Below are 20,290 nucleotides of genomic sequence, written 5' to 3'. Positions count from 1 at the left end.
GTAGTTTATCCCATGGGCGGTTTTACACTCGAGTGGATAGGTAAAGGCTTGTTTAGTGTAGGTAGACAAATGAAAGCCCTATATTACTGTCTGGTTATTTTATTATTCGTGGATTCGGCGTTGTGAGAACAATCAACAATGAGGTGAAAGATGGTCGTTATTGTTTGCATCGCCCCTAATCCAGCTCTGCTGGCAGCTCCCTTAAACATTCGGCTGCTGCCGTCCAACCCTAATAATGTCAGATTAAGCTCTGCACAACTGTCCATCTGACATGAGGAGTGGATTTGGGCTGGATTGGAAAATCTGGATGGAAGCAGATTAAAAGGCAGCAGGACCAGAGATAATACAGGAAGGTTTAGAAGATATAGAGCAAAAACCTCAACATACTGTATGATTTTATTATTTTTGTTGCAATCATCGTCTACATCATCACATGTTAGAGGATTTCAGGGTCTTTGGTCCTCCTTCTGGCCGCTGAAAGACCCCGAGGCTACAGTTCTGATTCAGACCACTCCGTCTCTCCCAAACATGCCCCCACAATGCCTCACTGCCCCTCTTTGTGTTGTAGATGATAGGGGAGAAGGGGGGGTGGGCAAACAGGGTCACCTTATTTACAAACAACCCCAAACATCAGAGACATAAAATGCGCTCGCAGAGGAAGTCGCTTTCGTCATATATATCCGATTCACGTCACGTGTCGCCCACGTGGCCCGCTGGTGCGGACCAATAGGGCGCCAGTTTTTTTTTCTGATCAAAGCCAAAGGAAGAGGGCAGATATATTTTTTTCATCTGCGATTTTATTCCTCCAACGGCAAAAGTGGTCGTCAGCTGCCGCGTCCCGCACGACATAAAGGTAAACGCCGAATTTACAGCTCATGTGTTAACTAAAGGAGGATTAGAATTTTTCCTGAAATTTATATTATATTTAAATTTCTTCATATTTAAATCTCATTTATTCCAAATGTTTAAAAGGATTTACAAAATCCAAGACTTCAAACTGCTGTAAACTTATATTTCAGGTTCGTGTTGTGTCATTAATAATGAATGAACCTGCTTACTTAGCAATGCATTGACTTGTTGGGTAATTTGGAGTTTTTTGGAGGGAAGTCCTCCCTATCGAGCTCCATCATGATGAAGAAAAAATCATTCTATGCTTTTGTCCATCGTCGTCTTCAAATCAGCTCTGATTCTTTTTACTGTTTCAGAATTAGCCTGAAAAAGTAGGTTTAGCGGCTGTTTAAACAAAGCAGCGATGACCGTTTAAACGTGGCAGGAAAAACAATGGGCTTGATATTCCAGCAGCTCGTTAATTCAATTATCGTCACGCCGATGTTAGCACTGTATTCTTGGCTGGTCAAACAAAACAAACAAAAAAAAAACTCTGTTACCTCAACGTTTAATCAGATTGGAAGGAAAGCTTTTTCTTTAGCGGTGAGATGCTCAGATATATGTGAAGTGATGGAGCTGAAAAGCTAAAGAGAAAAAAGCCAAAGAAAGGGGGGCGTTCTGGTGCCGTCGTGTCCGATTGCTGGAGGGAAACTCGGCGTATGGAAGCCATGACTTTCTGACCATCAGTAATCTCACATTACAAATTGTGGCAAATCTAAAATGGCCGACTTAGCGTTGAGCTCTTAGCGTCGCGTTCGCAGCCCAACATGGTGCTGGACTCCATTAGGTGTAGTGTTTTAGGTCAACGCGACGGTCCTGTTTTACCGAACCGGTCTCGGTGAGGTTGCTGCGGTGCGGCTTTGATTGTGATCTGGGCTGAGGGATCAGGACGTGGTGCCATGATGAGGGCTGACAGCTCTGGAGACGACTGTCATCGCGGAGCACTGGAAGGCCGATTGGGCGGACACACCCCCCACCCCCACCTCGCCGCATACAACAAAAGCCAGACGAGACGAGAGATGCTCATATACCAGGAAACAAACTCGTCTCCTTTCTGTCACCTTCAAACTTTGTCCCAGACGGTTTTATCTCTCAGGGAGTGAGAAGCCCCTTTAACATTAAACACACAACTCAAAGAGGTCATCCTCAGTGACCCCCACTACCCTAAATGTTTTTTCTTTTGTTGTGACATATGATGACATAACTAGATTAAAAAATTACATTTTAAGTGCTTCATAACAAAAGTTATTTATCAGAGAGAAGCCAAGTCTAAAATATTCAAAGTCAAAGTGAAAGTCACAGGATGCGGACATGAAATCTACCTCTATCCGTACAATCGTTATTTTTACTCCACTGCCAACCAGGCGTGTTCTGGAGCAGAAGGCTTGTTGTATTATAATGACATATCTGGATTAGGACGGAGCAGATGACGGAGGCTTTGGCCTAGATTAACCGGACGTCCATTTAATGATTTCCTTTACAGGATCTCGTCATGTCTGTTTCTGTTGTGGTGACAGCTTCATCTGCTAGTCCATTCAGTGACGGACACATTTTCCTTCTAACAGGGTGGATTAAACCATCAGATTTCAGATGTTAGAGTTTGTTTGCAATTTGACATTTGAATCCAAAGGAGACGCCTACGAAATCCACACAAACTCAGAACAAATATAGGAAAAAGACATTAACCAAGATGATCAAATATGAGTCTTTCTATGAAGGTACATTAGGGACATCTGTCTGTCTGTCATCTATATTTCTGTCTGTCTGTCTGTCTGTCTATCAGTTATTGGGGGGAGGGGTAAATCTAAAAATATCAGATTTGCATGAAAAATATTTCAGGTTTTTCCTGTAAATTTTTTACTTTTGACCCTCATGATTTAACAATCTCAAGTTTGTTCTCATAAATGAAAAAATTCAAAACCGAAATGTAATTTTTTAAATTACAAAATATGTAAAAACTGAAAAAAGTTGTTTCCAATTAATTCTATTTCATGTAAACTTACAGGTTAAAGATCATAGACATTATTCAATAGCCACATTAAAATTTTTGATAGATCTCATAAATCATTACTCTTTGAATTTTGGGTGAAAAAGTTTCATCTCTTGGACTGGAAACGTTAAGCCTTAACGTTTGGACTTTTTTCTCCTTTAAGTGTGTTAGAAAAAATTTAAATGTACCACTTTTACAACTTCCAGAACATCTGGAGTTATTCTCTTCTAACATTGTAACATTTTTTTTAAAAATGTTGTGCCTTTTTTTTTTGCAAAAAAACAAACAAACACAAAAATTGGAATTTTGTGGCTTTTAAAAAATATATATTTCAAAATGTTGATCCTGAATTTATGGCTTTCTTCTTGCAATGTTTTAAATTTTTTTATGTGGCCTTCAAATGACTAATTTAAAGATCTACAACTCTACAGGTTTAGAGAATATCAGGATTTTTTATACGTAAATGTATGACAGAAATCTGGATAATTATAGGATTTTTGTCAGAAAGAATTCAAGTCCACTTCAGTTTATTCATCTTTGTATTTTATACATTGGCCTGTTTTAGTTTTCTTCCCATGCAAAGTTGATCTCCCCTTCTAAGCTTATGATTTGACAGAAAGTTTAGGTTTGTTGTAACGGAGTTAAAAGGCTCAACAAACAAGCATTTAAACACTCTACAAACACAAGTACTCCCTTAAAAAGTGACTTTTTCTTTCAGATAAATAAGCTTCCCTCTCATAAAAGCATCAATTCCAACCTAATGCTTCCGCAAACAGAAGTGTGTGTGTGTGTGTGTGTGTGTGTGTGTGTGTGTGTGTGTGTCTGTCTGTCTGTCTGTCTGTCTGTGTGTGTGTCTGTGTGTGTGTGTGTGTGTGTGTGTGTGTTTGAGTGGAGTTGAGTGTCAAGGGATGTAAAAGATTGAAGTTCTTCAAGTGCAATGCTGAAGTCTTTTCTGAGGCGAGGAGGAAAGGAAACTGGAAGAGGAGGAGGAGGGGGGAGCCATTTTGTGCGCTGCACTGTCCAGCCGAGCATAAAGCGTGATTAATTCAATAGCTGCCATAAAAGAGGAAGCTAGCAGTGCAGCAGCATGACCCACTTTCCCCGTCAGATGTCACGAAAAATTCCCTGCCATCCCTATATGCATTCCCAACTTCCTGCCTGAGCCACCTAGAAACGGCAACAACAGTCATCAGACAGCAGCACGTCTGTCTGAAAATTTTATCAGGATTTATTTGGAGTAAATTAAATAATCGGGATAAATTAGTAAAATGTGGAAGGTTTTGGCCCTTGGGCACTGATGATTCAAAGGCCCTTGACCTGATTCTATAGAACTCATGAGCAGAAGACAGTTAGTGAAATGCTGACCTGGTTCCTCTTTCAGAGACGAGACTCATTTTGGTTGACCTGAATCAAGACAGGAGTCCTAATAACAGAATCCGGTATGGAGCGCCAAATGTAAAACAACACAACAGCAACATTTTGTCTCATTTAACCGCATACATGTGTTAAACAAGACAACTATGTCTAAATCAAGGGCGGAAATCCCATTTCAATTTTGGGGGGGACAATAAACAGTAAAACTTCAGAGAGTAATTTTTTTGGGGGGGGACATGAAACAAAATGCTCTCTACATACAACACTGTATGTCCTTATAAGAGACTGACCTGAGACTCTGTGCCTGTGTCTGACAGGCTCTGGCTGCCTGTTCTCAAGTCACTGGACTTTGCCTAATGAAACCATTTAGAAACAATTTCATTTCTTTCTTATAGATGTCTTTATCAAAATGCAAGTTTCTACTTACTTGACGTTCTGGAGCATTAAAAAAACGACATGATGTCTGCCGTTTTTCATTTCTCTGCCATTTCAACTGACTGGGCTGCTGACAGTTGGACAGCAACACACACACAGATGGGATATTGTCATTAGAACGAAGCTGGAGGATATTGATCAACAATAATATCTTGCCAATTTTGTACATCTCAATAAGCATCCTTTCTTTTTGTTTTCATTTTAATAACAAGACTGTGGCCTAAAACGGAAAAAGCAATTCAGAATAAAGATTTAGAAGTAGATCGTTAATAGTTGAAGCAACATGTCCTGAAATGCCATGGCTATTAGCTGACCAACAGCTACATGTGTGGACGGATGCAAAGCATTAATTTTAAGTACTAAAACATACCTAACCTTTTCACAACAAAGAGAGAGAACATAAAATGTCAAATAAAAATTTTATTAAATCACATAACATGAAAGCTACTAAAATCCAAATAGTTCCATATTGATTTTAATATATTTGAAATTTTCCTTCTAAATATGGCTACAAAAAATAAACTTCAAATCAGCTTTCACAAGTCAAGAATCAAAATGACTGAAATCTCTTTAATAAATCATAGGAATGTTTGTAGGCTATTAGAGAATAACTCTGTAATATTTAATAACTTTATCTAAGTCCTACTGAACGAAAAGATACACAAAATCTAAAAATATATTCTTGAAATATTTGTTTCATTTTAATAATAAAAATTAAATACTTTTACTTTACAAATACACTAAACATATACATACTCTATAGTTTATCTTTCAGTTTAATCGATCTCTCACTTTTCTCAGTTTTCATAGTGTTTTTGGGTCTGTGTGGCCAACGGGATCTTTGGCTCTATGTTTGAGAGCTTTGAGTAACGTGCCTCCACCACACGTTTGCTGCAACTAGTTCATCCCTAAGCTGCACGGTGTACCTGCACTTTGACATATTGTAAACAACTGCAGAGCCTGGGGAAGACGGGATAAGAGCGGTTAAACGCTGTGGTTTTCCATACATCGGACCAGTTAGTTTTGATTCTACCATATTCATCTGCTAAATAGGATGAAACGCAGACATTTTCATCAATCTATAAATGCTCCGCAGATTCCAGGGGCAGACCGTGAAAGGGTACGTGTCCGGAAAAAGGAACTTTTGATCACCTTAATGAATGGAATAATAATAGCAGAATAATCCTGGAATGACCAGAGAACATGAAGTGACAACTTTCTTTTTACTGTGGTGGTGGTGGTCTGTCATAAAGGGATCTCCGACCGGTGATCAAAATCTAAAGATAATCGGTGTCTATGTTTGACATTTATGACCACATTTGACATACATATTTAAGTTTGTAGAACAAGCGTGTGATAAATGACACTGCTGGAAACCGCTGGCTTTTTGATTCCCGCCTCCCGTGAGCCTGCGGGCTGCTGTGAAGCTGTGAGCGGGGCAGAGCCGGCAGCCCCGCCCGTTGGAAACAGCGCGTGTGGACCGACCGTACCAACTTGAGGAATTGGAGGGGTGGACTATAATTTCTCAACAATTAAAAACCCATTGTTTTGTATTTGCAGACTAACTTTTACGTTGTGGTTTTAGAAGAACATACAGGCTTACTGAAAGCATTTATACGTTTACAATAACTTTTGTGGGGGGGACAACTTTGTGTGAGGGGGGACGCGCCCCCCCCCCGTCCCCCCTGGGATCTCCGCCTAAATATATATATGCAAAGCCTGTTAATGTTTCAAACAAATACTGAGATTAAAAATCTTAATAAAATAACTTCGCAATATTCAGAATCAGATAAAAATGTATGAAATCACTTTTAAATATTTAGAATCTAATCTATAAATATTTAAATATTTGATGTGTCCTTTGTGCTTTTTATGTGTACCTGACTATGAATTTCCCTTTGACTCTTATCGAGATAATTTTTTCCCATGCCAATAAATTTGATAATAAAAAAATGATAAGTTGTGTGTAGGTTGTCAGCGTTCATGTCTCTTTAAGAAGCCACCTTGAGTCACCTAAAAATGTGACTCAACGTAATATACGTGACAGCCCCAGCTATTGGACAACTTTTGTTTCTGCTCATAACTGTAGTTATCGTCCATTTATTGTTATCAAAGTGAAATCCTCAATATACCGTGATATTGATTTTAGACCTAGTTTAAATGTTTACATTTGGTTTCTAAATGTGTAAGTTCAATTTAAAGAGCAAGTCACCCCCAAATCAACTTTTCTCCCCTGATAAACTATAGAAATGTGTGTCTAATCGTGCTGCAGACACATGTAGTCAATAGTTTAGCACTTTAGTGCATTTTAGTTAAAATTTTAATTTCCTGCCTAAAACTGTCAGTGTTGTGCCGTTGTCAGGTAAAAACTCTGCACTGCATTTGAATTTAAATCTGCCATTGCTATTGGCAAAGAGGTACACTAGAACGTTAGCTGGTACCATATGATGTCACAATGTTGTTGTGAGCCTGTGTGTGTGTATTTGTTAGCGCCGCCACCTCTGGGTCTGCTAGGCAACAGCATTTGTTGCATTTTTGAAACAGGAAGTGGGAGTGGAGTAATACTCTGGTAGGGGGTGACTTGCTCTTTAACTATTGTGAATCATTTGTGATTATTTAAAGTTTCATCTTAATTTCTAGAATTTGTTTTAAATATTTAAAGTTACAGTTAAATGTTTGGAATCAAGTCTAGAAATATAAGGCTGCATTAAAATATTCAATATTGTTGAATTCAATATGTCGATCATGAAAGTTTAGTGCCAGAGAGACATGTGTGCCACCAAACAAACAAAATGCTGAAAAAAGGGAAAATGCAGGTGGTCATAGCAGTGATGAGATTTCAACATTTAGATTTAAAACAGTGTATTTTAGATTTCATTTTAAATGTTTGTGTTCAACACTATTTTAAGACAAATGTAGTAAAACATGTCAGAAATAACTTTACAATAATAGCCCAATAAAGGTGCTCGTTATTTGAAGTTTGTAAAAAAAGAAAAACACAGAGTCAAAGATCAAATATTAGTCCCTCCCACCTCCCTTGCCCCTCAAGCGGACCTGCACCTCTGGCTTGGGTCTTAAGCCCGGATTAAGGCTTTTTATGTAATCTGGTCTCCTTTGGGAGATTTGAGAGACAGCTGGCAGCAGAATCCCTCTTCTCTCGAACCTCCGCTGGCCTCAAAACCAGCAGCATCCAGCTCAGATTAGAGCTGCCTGCGGTTCAGTCTACAGCCAGAACGCTGCAGAACCCTGTATGTTATATTAAAAATCAGTAAATGTCAGGGCGTTTCGGAACCTAACAGGTCCATATGCCAAAACGGCAGGGAACCTACAGCATTTGGCTAGGATGCTTAACTAGAATGCATGTCTTGCTTAAATTCACATAATTTTGCCTGGGAAAGAAATTCCAATGAAGACAGGAATCATACATTAAACAAAATGACCTCTGAAGGACAAAAAAGGCAGAGCCGTGTCCAAGACTTTTAAAATGGGGTGGCCCATGTGAGGCACTTGTTTATTCATGGGTGGCACCAATGGTTATGCTTATTTATTTATTTACACAAATCGTTTATTTATTTATTTACTTTTTAGTGAATTTTTGACTTTCACATTGCACAATCACCATTTTTTCCCCTCTTCATCTTCTAGTTTTGTGGTGGTTAGCAAGTCACTTCTTGTTCATTACTGCCACCAACTGGAGTTGAGTGGGACTCTAAATACTATGTATTTGAATATGAAAAAATATTAAATAATATTAATACTACATGCCTGGGCTAGAAAACAATGTGAACGGTGCATGCACCCACGCACTGTTTTGGAGTTTACAACCCAAGCCTTTTGTCGACAATGTCAAGTCAATTTAAACTGGAACTTAGTGGGGTGGCATCTGGGGTGGCCAATCAGATTCTAAGGGTGGCATGTGCTACCCCAGGCCACTCCCTGGACACGCCCCTGAAAAAAAGTAAAAAAAAAAACCCAAAAAGGGTCAAGTTCCATTTAAATGAATCTCTGGAGCTGCAAAAAAAAAAAAAAAAAAAAAAAAAAAAAAAAATATATATATATATATATATATATATATATATATATATATATATATATATATATATACATATATACAAATAAATAAATAAAATAATAAATACATAAATAAATAAAAAAGAACAAGATTAAAAATGTTCCAAAGATTTTTGAGTTTTGTTGAAAAAAAACAAACAAAAATGTTTTTTGGTGTTTGATAGTGCTACTTCACACCTAAAGAACGTTTGACCGTCACTATTTTCAAATTTTCATACAAAAAGAACAATTATTGTTTTTAGCTATTATATGTACTAAAGTATTTATCCTACAGATATAGTGGAGACAAACTATACAAACAAAAATAAATCTGTTTGATAGGTAGGTTTGCCACCCATGCTAAATAAAACAGAGCGAAAACATGATATTGTTAATAACTTTATTGTTCTAATAATGTTTTCACGTTCTTTTCATTTAATTTTACGTTGTTACAATATAAAATTACATTCTCACAGTATGCATATCTATCACACTTGTACAATATAATTATACAAATATATAATTGTACATGATATTGCATTGTTCAAACATGAAAACTTTACCGTACATGCATGTAAATTATAAGAATGTGAAAATGATCCAAGGTCAATAATCAGCTTATAATGCAAAATGTTTCAAATTTTATTTTGTGTGGGTGGCAGCTTTGTGTCCACATTTCTGCCTACGTCAGCACTGCAAATAAATGTACTTTGACACCAATATGATAAAACATTTCTTGGTGCAATTTTGCCTCAAAATGTCTCCATTTATTCTCAATTTGTACATCAACCCCTCCAAAAGATTTCCTAATTTTCTTTAAGATTTTTTTATTCAGAAAATAAATTCTAAGTATCTAACAGGCCTGGGACTGTTGGTGACAAATAGCAAATGGTATCCACAAGGAAGTTTCCAAAATGTCTCGAAACATTTGCGACATTTCTAAATTTACACAGCAGGAGTTGCACAACTTTGCTCGCACTTTGCTTGCATTTAAAATTTGTAAAAATAAATAAAAGAGAAATTTCCGTTCTAAAAAAGCCACAAAATCATCACGTTTTTGGAACCATCTCAATTTCATTTTCACGAGTCTAAGTGGAAGAAATGGGAGGCAACTTTGAGAGGCTTTGCAGATGATTGAAAACCAGGTTGTGGTTGATTGGAGACACACACACACACACACACACACACACACACACACACACACACACACACACACACACACACACACACACACACACACACACACACACACACACACACACACACACACACACACACACACACACACACACACACACACACACACACACACACACACACACACACACACACACACACACACACACACACGCAAATGTTCATTTATTTGGAATTTCAACACAAGAAACAGTGATTATATGTTTAAATAATTTCCCATAATCCAGTGACACATAAGCTTCACAAAAGTTTTGCTTATTTTTAAATAAAATACAACATTCCTGTGAACGCCAAGCTAATTTTTCTTGTCACAATTTAGTCACAAAGGATATTATTTATCACTTAATTTGCTTGCAATATACCCTAAATTAATTTGCTATTATCCTTATCAGATCCTTGTTTTGTTTTCATGTCTCCAGTCAGTCTCAACTTAGTTTCATAGCTCTCCAATTCCTCCCAAAGTGGTCTCACATTGCACACACTTTTTAACTAGAATAAACAAAGATTCTTTTTGGGGGGGGGGGGGGGGGGGTCATTTATCCCTCAGATTTTTAGAACATGCATAATCGTCCCACGACACAACAGCAAGGAAATGTGAGAACCTTTGAGAAAGTTTCGAGACGTTTTGGAGAGTGTATCACAAGGCTAAAGATGTTCAAATCTAAGTTCCTCTATGTTTTCCTTAAATGATTTAGGAAACTTAAATGATTTTGTGACTGGAAATGACCCTCTATGTAAATAAATTATTTACGAGTAAATGTTTTCATCTAAATCAATAAATCAATATGTCTGCAGACCAAAGAGAAAACCCACTTCTTTAAATTTGTAGGTGAATTTCTCATAATTTATTTTTTGTGTGTTTTTCTTCAGTTAAAAAAAGATTTTTAAAAAGTAGATGAACGAAAATGATATTTCATAGATTAATAAGAAAAACACAGCTCATATTCTCAAACAATAATGGTAACATCATTGGGATAATCCCAGTTTTCTTTTAGATGGTCAGATTTGTGATGAAAACTAAACAAACACAGCTGTTTAACTCAATATTATAATTTTTCCAGCTTCAAATAGGCATCAGGTAATAATTAGTCATAGCTCAGGAGGCCAGGCGGGAAATATATAAATATAGTTCTGTTTCCACGTAGCAACAGCAGCTGTGACTGGCAGACGGCGACTTTATCTGTCTGTTCAGTCAAGGTCAGCTGCTCCAGGAGCTTCTATGTTTATTCTTTATCTAGACGGCAACTGATAGAAGGAACAATCCTAATTTTCTTACATTAAAAATAACTTCTGCGCTCTCTGCTGAGTATCATTTATAGCTTCAGTTTGTCTCATTTAAATGAAAATGTAAAAATGTTTATTTTTTTTAGTTTAAAGCTGAAATTTGATGCCGATCATCCAATAATCTAAACCATCCAATGAAAGTGTATCCATCAGTCTGCATGTTACTGATTTCTGCATCCAGCTGCAGATGAAACCCTCCAGCTCACTTCTTGTGAGCTACTCATCCATCATCAAAATGTTATGATTGTGGTGTGGGGCGCCATCTACTGTGTGATATAATTACTGCAAGGCCAGTTTGACTCTACATCACCTAAAAGAGGACAAACAGATAGGCATGATAAAAATAGATTAAAAATTCTTATGTTTTTTTTCTTATGAACCTACTCTCCATTTTTAATAATAAATAATAATTCACCGAACTTATATAGTGCCTGTTAGGACACTCCACTGAAATAAGTAGCTTATTATAGAAAAAAAAAAAATAAACCTGGTCAGTTTTGTAGCTTTTTATGAAGAAATTTTTTTTTACATCAATAAAGTTTTGTTTCCACGCTGCCTTTACACAACTCAAAACAAATTTGCTTTAGAATAAATTTTCTGTAATGGCAATTTTATTTACATTCATATACATTGTCTCATTAGCTGTATTTTTGCTGCAAAAACTTAAATAAAATATAAATAAGCCCTCAACAATCAATTTTTTATTTTGTTTTAAGCAAGTAGTTTCCCCACTTTATGCTAATTTATTTTCTTTTTGTGTAGAAAGAATCAGGTTGCATTAAATCCGATTAGCATAAATGTAAACCTCTATAATCAGTATATTTTGGCCCTCTTTGGGCTCATATTAATGTCCCCGGTTGGTGTTAGTCACCTTTTAAGTCTGATTTCTTCTCTGCAGGTGACCGGTTGACTGACCCCAACATCACACTCGCGTTGGCCCTCAATCTCCTCTCTCACATTACCACACCCCTTTCCTTCACATCCAATCCCAACATGGAGCCCATCAAGGTCCAGTCAGAAGGAGGACTGAACGTGACCCTCACCATCAGACTGCTGATGCACGGAAAGGTACAGACGTCCCAAACATCTTCTGGATTTCAATTTTCTGTCTAGAAATTTGTTAAAAAGAATCTCCAGTGGAGCAAATGGATGTAAAACTTTAGGTTTTTGTTCCTGCAGGAGGTGGGAAGCATCATTGGAAAGGTACTTTTTATCACAGAAGTTCTAAGAATTGTTTTATAAATGATGATGAAATGTAGAGAAAACAGGCAAAATTTTCTTTTCTTTGTTTCCAGAAAGGAGAAACAGTGAAGAAAATGCGTGAAGATGTAAGAAAAAACTTTGTTTCCTACAATAGTTATTTCCCCTTGTTTATATATATATATATATATATATATATATATATATATATATATATATATATATATATATATATATATATATATATATAATTAAAATATATATATTTTTTTTGTTAATTCTTGGGTTTTTCTGTTTTATTAGAGTGGAGCTCGCATCAACATCTCGGAAGGGAACTGCCCCGAGCGAATAGTCACCATCACCGGACCAACAGACGCCATTTTCAAGGCCTTCGCCATGATCGCCTACAAGTTTGAGGAGGTAAAACCCATTAGTACACTCTGTAATTATATAATTTGACACATCGTACGTTGTAGAATTATTTTTCATTAAGGTAACGAGTAAAATTTCTCACTGAGTCTTTGGGTAATTATTTTGTGTAAGAATTAGTTTTACTGGACAGGTTCAGAGTTTTAAATATAATATATAAAAAATTATTTAACATTATTTCAAAAAACAAATCCACAAATCACCTCTGAATAGTAAAATTAATAAAAAGCAAAAAACAAATAATAATAAAAAATGCGTAGGTTGTGTCGTTGCAAATTGATCATTTAGAAAATGTTTGGGTTTTTTGTTTTTATTTTGTTTTTACATTTTAACTATAAATTTTTTTGTGATGAGCAAAATATTGTTACACTGTTCATCGTGTTTTTGTTTCTATTATTTTTTTTGGGTTAAAGGTTGCTTTATCTATTAAGTTCTCCTTAAGAATAAAGAAACGAACCCCAGCGGGTGTTTCTCTTTACATGAACGCGTCTTTAAAGAGCAAGTCACCCCCAAATAAACTTTTTTTGCTGATAAACTAAATAAACGAGTATCTAATCGTGCTGCAGACACGTGTAGTCAATAATTTGGCACTTCAGTGCATCTTAGTTAAAATTTAAATATTCTGCCTAAAACTGTCAGTGTTGTGCCGTTGTCAGGTAAAAACTCTGCACTGCATTTTAATTTAAATCTGCCACCGCTATTGGCTAATAGGTATGCTATGATGTAAACTGGTACATTATGATGTCACAATGCTGTCGTGAGCCTGTGTGTGTGTGTATTTGTTAGCAGCTCCGCCTTCTCGGTCTGCCAGGCAACAGCATGTGTTGCATTTTTCAAACATGAAGTGGGAGTGGAGTTAGACTCTGGTAGCGGTTGACTTGCTCTTTAAAAATGTCCCTAACTGAGCCTAAATACATAAAGTAATACCAAATTGCCAATCACTCTGAAAGTATAAGGGGACAGAACCAATGATAACCAACCCGGTCAGTGCCTTCGCTGGCTCGTTTCCAGGTGAGAGACAAAGCAGACTTGGCCATGTTATGTAGGACAAAAATGTGCTGATCTAACCTTGCAGCACTCTCTGAAAGTGGGCTAGTATGCTGTTTTGGTTTGAACCGAGTCGAGCCTGTCAACAGCACCAAACATTCACCCATTCATCCATCCATCCATCCATCCATCCATTTTTCTCAAGATGAGCAAAATCTATCTGTAATCCTCAAGAGACAGGAAGTTACAGAATTAGTATTTGTTATGTAGATCTGAACAGTCGTAATTCCAGTTAACGTTTAGTAACAGATTCCCTAAAATAAAACTTTAGTTCCCACTGATGTACATTAATTATCTGATATGGGACAGTAAAAAACCAGAGAGTTCACTACATGAAACTTAATCCAAGAGTGCTGCCAGCACACCTAAGCCATAATTGTTACAGTAAATAAAAACAACACATTAACAGAAATCCAGAAGGACCTTTTTCTAAAAACAAATACAAACACAGGGACCCAGACCCCACCAGGCAGCCACCGGGATTACTCAGGCAGATGCCAAAAATCTTAAACCCCCTGACCCGGGAGACACGAACACTCAGGCAGACCAAGGCACCGCACTCCACACCGGGTATGGCAGGGGGAGGGGAGACGAAGATGTATAGCATCAAAAGAAGTCCCAGGAGAGGGGAGGAGTCAAAGGCCCCACCTGACATATACAGTCATACACAAACACAGTCACACACTCCCTCCCTCATGCTCACACATGCACATACAACCAAAGACTTACAAAAATGCACGCCAGATACCCACTCATGCTCCCCATACACACCCTATTCACTCTGGTCCCGGTACTGCTGCACATGGGGTACAACCATTACCGACCATTACCGGTTACCAGAGTTCGAGCCTTTCTTCTGGGGTGCTGATGAGCAGCCCCCTCCCCAACGTTGAGCAAAGCAACCCACCACCCCAGACCCCAACCAGACGGCCAGATCCCCCTCCTAGCCTCCAGCCCCGGAAAGCCAAGCGACAACAGAGGTGTGCTCAGACCCCTAGTCTCCCTCTGCCTGCTCCAGTATAGTGTTGGTGCGGCTGCAACACTCTTAGTGTGAGGCCAAAGCTGAGGCTTTCCCTGGAGCAAGCAGGGGGGCAGGCTGCTAGCGCTGCTGGCTGATCTGACACCTGTCAACCAAAAGGACACGCCCCTAAGTATTAATTATTTCAAGCTTTGATTACATCTCAATGGACGAGTTACAAAATCCTGTTAAACCTAAATGTTTTTGAACCAGGCTGTAAACATGCTTCTGCTGTGAAGCTGACATTTTTAACATGGGACTCAATGGGAACTTGCTCCTTTCTGAAAGCAGCCCCTTGTGGATAAGGGGGGGAACTGCAATTTTCATCACTTCCACGCTGGCTTTACTTCTGGCAGGTGGAGTTTGGGTAAAACATAAGCCTGTTCTTTCCTCTTTAGGACATAATCAACTCCATGAGCAACAGCCCAGCCACCAGTAAACCACCAGTAACACTGAGACTGGTTGTCCCTGCCAGCCAGTGTGGCTCCCTCATTGGCAAAGGAGGATCAAAAATCAAGGAGATGAGAGAGGTAGGGGCACCACTTGAATATCATGAAATTCCCATAAAATTTCCATGCAGATTTCTTATTTATGGATCATTTAATTTCAATTTAACCTTCCCCTTCTGGGTAATCCCGAGAGTGACGCTCAAAGCACCTTTTATTCCCAGATAATTAGATTTCACTCCCTGTTTAAAGAGGAGTCAGGGTCAGTGAAGGATGAGTCACTGAGTGGTTTCATGTTTACCTTCAGTCCACGGGAGCACAGGTCCAGGTGGCAGGTGACATGCTGCCCAACTCCACCGAGAGAGCCGTGACCATCTCCGGGGCCCCAGAAGCCATCATCCAGTGTGTCAAACAGATATGTGTGGTGATGCTGGAGGTACAGTGGGGAAGGGATGGGGGGATGGGGATCACACAAATATGTGAAATATAGGAAAATGTTTATGCAGATATTTTTTCAGAAAGGCGGGTTGTGGAATGAACAAGAAATTAGTTTGGTGGTACTCGAACCTCCTCAGACCTGGGCTTTTGTTTCATTTCCTCCAGCAAGGCCTCAGTAACGAGACAACAAAAAGAAATTTAAAAAAAGAATGTTTTTGGATTGAATAATATCTATAAAAAATAGGAAAGTAAACCTTAAGACCAGTTGCTATGAATAACAAGTCCAAGGTAAGCTAAACGAAACATAGTTCAAGGAGCCAATTTTAATGATAAAGGGTCTCAATAGGTTAAACGTTAATGTCAAAAGCAAAAGAAAAAACAACATTGATCTGTGGATACATTTATACTTTAGCGCTGTTTCATTTACACAGCGGACATGAGACGTTTCCTTCAGGTGAAGCCCAAGTTTGCTCTGAATCAGTAATATTTTTGGGAAATGTGTGTTAGAAATGATCACAACAGTATGTAATTTTTACCACATGAAGTCATATTTTTAGTAACAGAAAAAGCTCAAACTTATGAAACATTTTGTGGAGGAGGATCTTAAAGAGACAGGCGAGATGGCTGAGTTTCGTCGGACAGGAAGTGAAGATAAGTAATAAAGCAATGACCATGAAGAAACGACATTATTCTGTGTTATTCTCATAACATTATGACCCCATGAGAAACTTTTAAACTACCATCTAAGCCAGTATCTCACTAGACTAACAAGTGACAAATTGCGATCAGCATTCAAGTTCAAGTTTCAAAATCTTTGTGAGGAATCTCATTTTCCTGCAATAAGGGTGTTTCTCAATGTCAAGGAACCTCGCCTTGATGCCTTGGTCCCGCCTCAGTTGCCTAGGAGATACGTCATCAGGAACCGCCAAGGCGTGTTCCAATGTCCGGCCCATTCTCAACACTCACACTGCGCCCTGCGGACTTCAGAAAAGTGCACTTGGAGAAAGTGCACAGTTGGGTTTGAGTGCGTAGTACACAAGTGTGCAAATAATAACAGAATTGAGACAGGGAGCATTGCATCATCGATCGCAACGCCAGGGGCGTGTCCAGGGAGTGGCCGGGGGTAGCACATGCCACCCTTACAATCTGATTGGCCACCCCAGGTGCCACCCCACTAAGTTCCTGTTTAAATTGACTCGACATTGTCGACAAAAGGCTTGGGTTGTAAACTCCAAAACAGTGCGTGGGTGCATGCACCTTTCACCTTGTTTTCTAGCCCAGGCATGTAGTATTAATATTATTTAATATTTTTTCATATTCACATACATAGTATTTAGAGTCCCACTCAACTCCAGTTGGTGGCAGTAATGAACAAGAAGTGACTTGCTAACCACCACAAAAGTAGAAGATGAAGAGGGGGAAAAAATGGTGATTGTGCAATGTGAAACTCAAAAATTCACTAGAAAGTAAATAAATAAATAAACAATTTGTGTAAATAAATAAGCATAACCATTGGTGCCACCCATGAATAAACAGGTGCCCCACATGGGCCACCCCATTTTAAAAGTCCTGGACACGGCTCTGCGCAACGCATGCCAGGATGCTGGTCGCTGTGATACTTTTTTCAAAAACTTTTATTAACAACTTAAACGGCCAAACAGTTATTTGAAATAAATTTACACATGTTGCTGCTTTGTCTAAAAGTTTTAGAGCATCAGCTAATCCTCCTAAAATAAACTCATTTCGTTAGAAAATACATATTTTCAGATAAGGAACTTGACCCTTTTCTCCTGCAGCAATGACTTGTGGGTAATTCCCTTGCCCGAGGTCTGCATCGCTGCAGACATGGGTGAAGTGCAGATTAAAGGTGCAATGGGGGCGTGGTCAACTTCTGCACTTGAGAATCGGGACACCCTACGCACTCGCACCCCTGGCCGGGAACGTACAAGTGAAGGACGCGAGGGTGCAAGTGCGAGTTTTGGTGCAGAGGTTTCTGTTCTCCGTTTGTTAGCCGTTTAGCTAGATGAGCAAGGATACACGATAGGTGTCTCCTTGCCTTCCCTCGTTCAAAGATTTCCCAGAATGCAGCGCAGTATTTTCAAAAAGACGGAAGATCCGTAGCCGGCAGCAGCTATTTCAGGGGTAAATTTCCCATTTAGATATAAGTCAACTAATTGTAGCAAGTGGGCTGATATCTAAATTGTTTTTTTGGATTCAAAGAAGTTATTTTTGGTTGGTTAGTTGCTTAGTAGTGGCAGATTTGGTGGCTAGCGAGTAGTCACTCACTTACACATTTACTTTAACCAATATATACACAATTAAAAAAGTAAAGGGCTATGTTAACTATATCACTATGATGAGTGGAACCTAAAGCACATAAGCAAAAGGCAGGCTCTGTGCAGCCGTGGTCATGTGAGGTAAGTCTGTTCCATTTAACCATTTTCATTGATCAAGAAAGGACAGTGTCCTCGTAAGCAAGGCGCCTTGACATTGGGAAACACCCAAGGTTTCTGTCAAAATACTGAGCGCCTGAAAAGGCTTCACGATTTTCATGGGTTTAAAAGCGCGAGACATACGAGAAAACTTGGGGAGGGGATGATGACCAAACTATGATTAAAATCAACTGCAAGCAAATTACCATGTAAATACAACTCCTTGGGACTAAACTGTGATGAGAAATTTCACTATGTCTTCATTCTTTAACAGGAATTTAGCACGTAGATTTTCCAACAACTAATTTTCTAATTTGATTGCTCTCCAGCAGATGTAGTCCAGTGAGATACTTACTTGTTATCACACACGGAACATATTCCCCTGTGGATTTATTCTGATTACCGTGTTGGATCATAGGGCCACACACTGTTTTGGTGTCTTTCTTCTTGTTGCATCATTAATTTTAACTATCTGCACAGCCGGTTCTCCGTTGGGCCTTCATGATGGCACCAGCCATGGCTGCTAGGACATTTGTCACGTGACTGTAAGTCTCTCCAGAGTTCGGACTGAAAACAATATTTAAAATGCAGTTTGTTGAGTCATCATTATCCAGTTGAAAGTGATGTTCCAGGTAAATCCACGTTTAGTTGTGCACCGAGTCCACAATCTGAACATTTTACGCCAGCATGAACGCACAGTGAAGAGCACTTTTGTGTGTCACAGGTCGTCCCCCCCCCAAGGCACCGTCCCTTCTGGTCTCACTTTATGCAACTTCTTTCTCTCTTTCTTTCTGTTCTAACACTCTCTCCACGTCTCACCCCCTCTTCCTCCCCTCACTCTCTCCTCCTTTGCTCTCCTCAGTCCCCACCGAAAGGTGCCACCATCCCCTACCGCCCAAAGCCTGCCTCCACCCCTGTCATTTTTTCAGGTGGCCAGGTAAGAGCAGACCCACTGGGGGCGTCCACAGCCAACCTCAGCCTCTTACTGCAGCACCAGCCACTGCCTGTTAGTGTCACACCAGGTTTTACTCACTCTTCCTCCCCTGTCCTCACCCCCTCTCACCTGTCCTGACTAGCATGAGACCATCACTGCTGTGGACTGTCAACCTTCTCCTGGAGCCACTTGAGCCAGAACTGAGAAAAATCTACATAAATTACGTTGCTCTGAGAAGATTCAGAAGCTTCCTGAGATACCTTCACCAGCACATTTTTAAACGTAAATCAGGGGGTTTAAACTTTAAACTCTATTTAAACAACATTTTATAGATTCCATCATTGATTCATTTACTGTAATACAAGAAATATCAATATTTACATCAAAAATAATAACCAATGACCCCTGTCAACTGATGGTAGTTTGTATTTCCCAATAATTTACAAAAGTTTTTTTTTGTTGTTGTATAAAACAAATTTGTTGCACAAACACAAAAACCATGATAACCCACAAGTTAAAACGTCAGCCTGCAATTATAAATTTACTCTCATGCTGATGATCTCAAATAGGATTTCAAACTAGACATAAACCAATGGGGTACTGATGCTCAGAAACTGGCCAATTAGACAAAAGCAGGCTTTTCTTAAAGGGAAGACAGCTAAAACGGCCTGAAGAAAATATAATTTCAATAGTGCCTCTCAAGATAAAAACCACGAGGCGCTTCACAAAAACAAAAAAATGTAAAAAATATAAAAAAGCATTTAGAAAATGGTTAAAAACATGTTTAAAATCAGCAAAAATAGACAATTATGATTAAAAAATGTTAAGAAAGAGAGAGAGTGAACAGGAAAGAGGGAAATCAGTGGATCCTGAGGAAGGTGGAATAGGTGGGGAGAGCAGAATAAAGAGAGAGTGGTGAAGAAGGTCATACAAAAGCCAGCTTGAACAAGTGAGTCTTCAGCTGCTTTTTAAAGGAGACCACTGAGTCCACTGATCTCAGGCTCAGGGGGAGAGAGGTCCAGAGTCTGGGGGCCACAGCAGCAAATGATCTGTCACCTTTGACCTTTAGCCTGGTGCTGCACAACCAGTAGGCTTTGGTCACTGGACCTCAGGGACCTGCTGGGGGTC

At 38.9% G+C, this 20,290-nt stretch overlaps 1 protein-coding gene across 5 annotated transcripts in view; it reads left to right on the top strand.

The window, feature by feature from the left end:
- Positions 1-678: 678 nt before the first annotated feature.
- Positions 679-20,290, top strand: part of LOC107384694 (poly(rC)-binding protein 3) — a 33,985-nt gene continuing 14,373 nt past the window's right edge. For 2 of the 5 annotated variants that reach the window (XM_054734331.2, XM_054734324.2), the window contains exons 1-7: positions 699-853; positions 12,117-12,286; positions 12,398-12,421; positions 12,514-12,546; positions 12,722-12,838; positions 15,311-15,442; positions 15,666-15,794. In XM_054734331.2, coding sequence (XP_054590306.1) covers positions 12,212-12,286; positions 12,398-12,421; positions 12,514-12,546; positions 12,722-12,838; positions 15,311-15,442; positions 15,666-15,794 — 510 coding nt within the window. In that variant the 5' untranslated portion in view covers positions 699-853; positions 12,117-12,211. Of the gene's footprint in view, positions 854-12,116; positions 12,287-12,397; positions 12,422-12,513; positions 12,547-12,721; positions 12,839-15,310; positions 15,443-15,665; positions 15,795-19,090; positions 19,235-20,290 lie in introns of all 5 variants that reach the window. The other 3 variants (XM_054734334.2, XM_054734319.2, XM_015958068.3) reach the window with 3 other exon arrangements.

This window comes from Nothobranchius furzeri, chromosome 3 (assembly GCF_043380555.1).
Source record: "Nothobranchius furzeri strain GRZ-AD chromosome 3, NfurGRZ-RIMD1, whole genome shotgun sequence".
Lineage (NCBI taxonomy): Eukaryota > Metazoa > Chordata > Actinopteri > Cyprinodontiformes > Nothobranchiidae > Nothobranchius > Nothobranchius furzeri.
The sequence above is the reverse complement of the archived record's forward strand: the minus strand, read 5'-3'. Positions and strand labels throughout refer to the sequence as shown.